This window comes from Sinocyclocheilus grahami, unplaced genomic scaffold, assembly GCF_001515645.1.
Source record: "Sinocyclocheilus grahami isolate Dianchi unplaced genomic scaffold, SAMN03320097.WGS_v1.1 scaffold6971.1, whole genome shotgun sequence".
In the NCBI taxonomy this organism is placed as follows: Eukaryota; Metazoa; Chordata; class Actinopteri; order Cypriniformes; family Cyprinidae; genus Sinocyclocheilus; species Sinocyclocheilus grahami.
The window spans coordinates 1-1,158 of NW_015511185.1; the positions used below are offsets into that span (position 1 = coordinate 1).

General features: G+C 37.9%; 1 protein-coding gene across 1 annotated transcript in view; it reads right to left on the minus strand.

The window, feature by feature from the left end:
* Nucleotides 1-13: 13 nt before the first annotated feature.
* The window catches only part of cdk5rap3 (CDK5 regulatory subunit associated protein 3), a 5,344-nt gene continuing 4,199 nt past the window's right edge, over nt 14-1,158 (minus strand). Inside the window, 2 exon segments of the mRNA XM_016263758.1 lie at nt 14-456; nt 838-1,151. Coding sequence (XP_016119244.1) covers nt 391-456; nt 838-1,151 — 380 coding nt within the window. The 3' untranslated portion in view covers nt 14-390.

The following is a 1,158-nucleotide window of genomic DNA, read 5'->3' on the forward strand; positions in this document are numbered from 1 at the left end:
TTTTTTTTTTTTTAAATAGGTTATTACTTTATTGTACATGCTGTTTGCAAAAATGTAAATTTTTCTGACCGTTTCTTTTAGAGTTTTGATAGTCTTTCCATGTAAAATGCCATGTTTTTCTTCACAGAAATTAGGGTTAGCAATGGTATATTTAAATGTTGGCCGCTTAAGACGGTTCATTTACTGAATTCAGCACTTCAGACTAGTGAGGCCAGCTGTGTAAGCGCAAGTTATTTACAGCCTTCTTTGAATATTGAAAGCGCTGTGATTGCAACAATTTTATTCCACCATAAAAAGGAATCACCACAAAACAATTAACTTCCCAATTTAAATGGGAAAAATATATTTATGAAATGATACATCTGTGCAGCATGAAAATACTCTTCTTGGTCACACATGAACTCCCATGAGGTTGACGGGCCGGTTGTTGTATCTTTTGGAGATGTCAGCTTCAATCTGTTTGTGAGAGAGAGAGAGACAAATAGATAAAGAGGAAGCTTTTTTCATATTCTCAGCCAGTCCAGGATTTAGTTTTCAATAAAAGTTATGTCCACCATGACATTTAACAACATTAGTTTAGCTTTTTTGCTCGATTAACCTCATTTCTTTTTATATTTAACACTGCCAAGCATTGGCTCCTTTTGCAAAGAGGGGAAGAGTGTGAACAGGAATTTGAAGGTTTGCTAAGGTGCCAGTTTCACTTTTGCAGAGAGGAAAGTAAATGAGTGAGAACGTATCAGGACTATACCATATACTGCTGTAATAGGACAAATGTATTATGATAAACCTGTACTGAAACAAATCCACAAACACATCATTATAACAGGTTTACTGTACCAGTTTCTGGAGCTCCTTGGTGCGAGCAGCCAGCAGATCAATGCGGGGCTCCAGCTTGGCCTGTTCTTCCAGAGCCTCCTGTCGTTTTTCAGCCAGCGTGCCACGCTTTAACACCAAGATATCAGCCTGCTTGAGTTTCTGCCGCAGTAACTCTGAAACACGCTCCACGTAGCTGAGACACAAACATACACATTGGTTAATTAAAAATGAAAATTTGCTGAAAATATACTTGCCCTCAGGCCATCTAAGATGTAGATGAGTTTGCTTTTTCATCGAAACAGGTTTGGAGAAATTTAGCATTACATCACTTGCTCACCAATG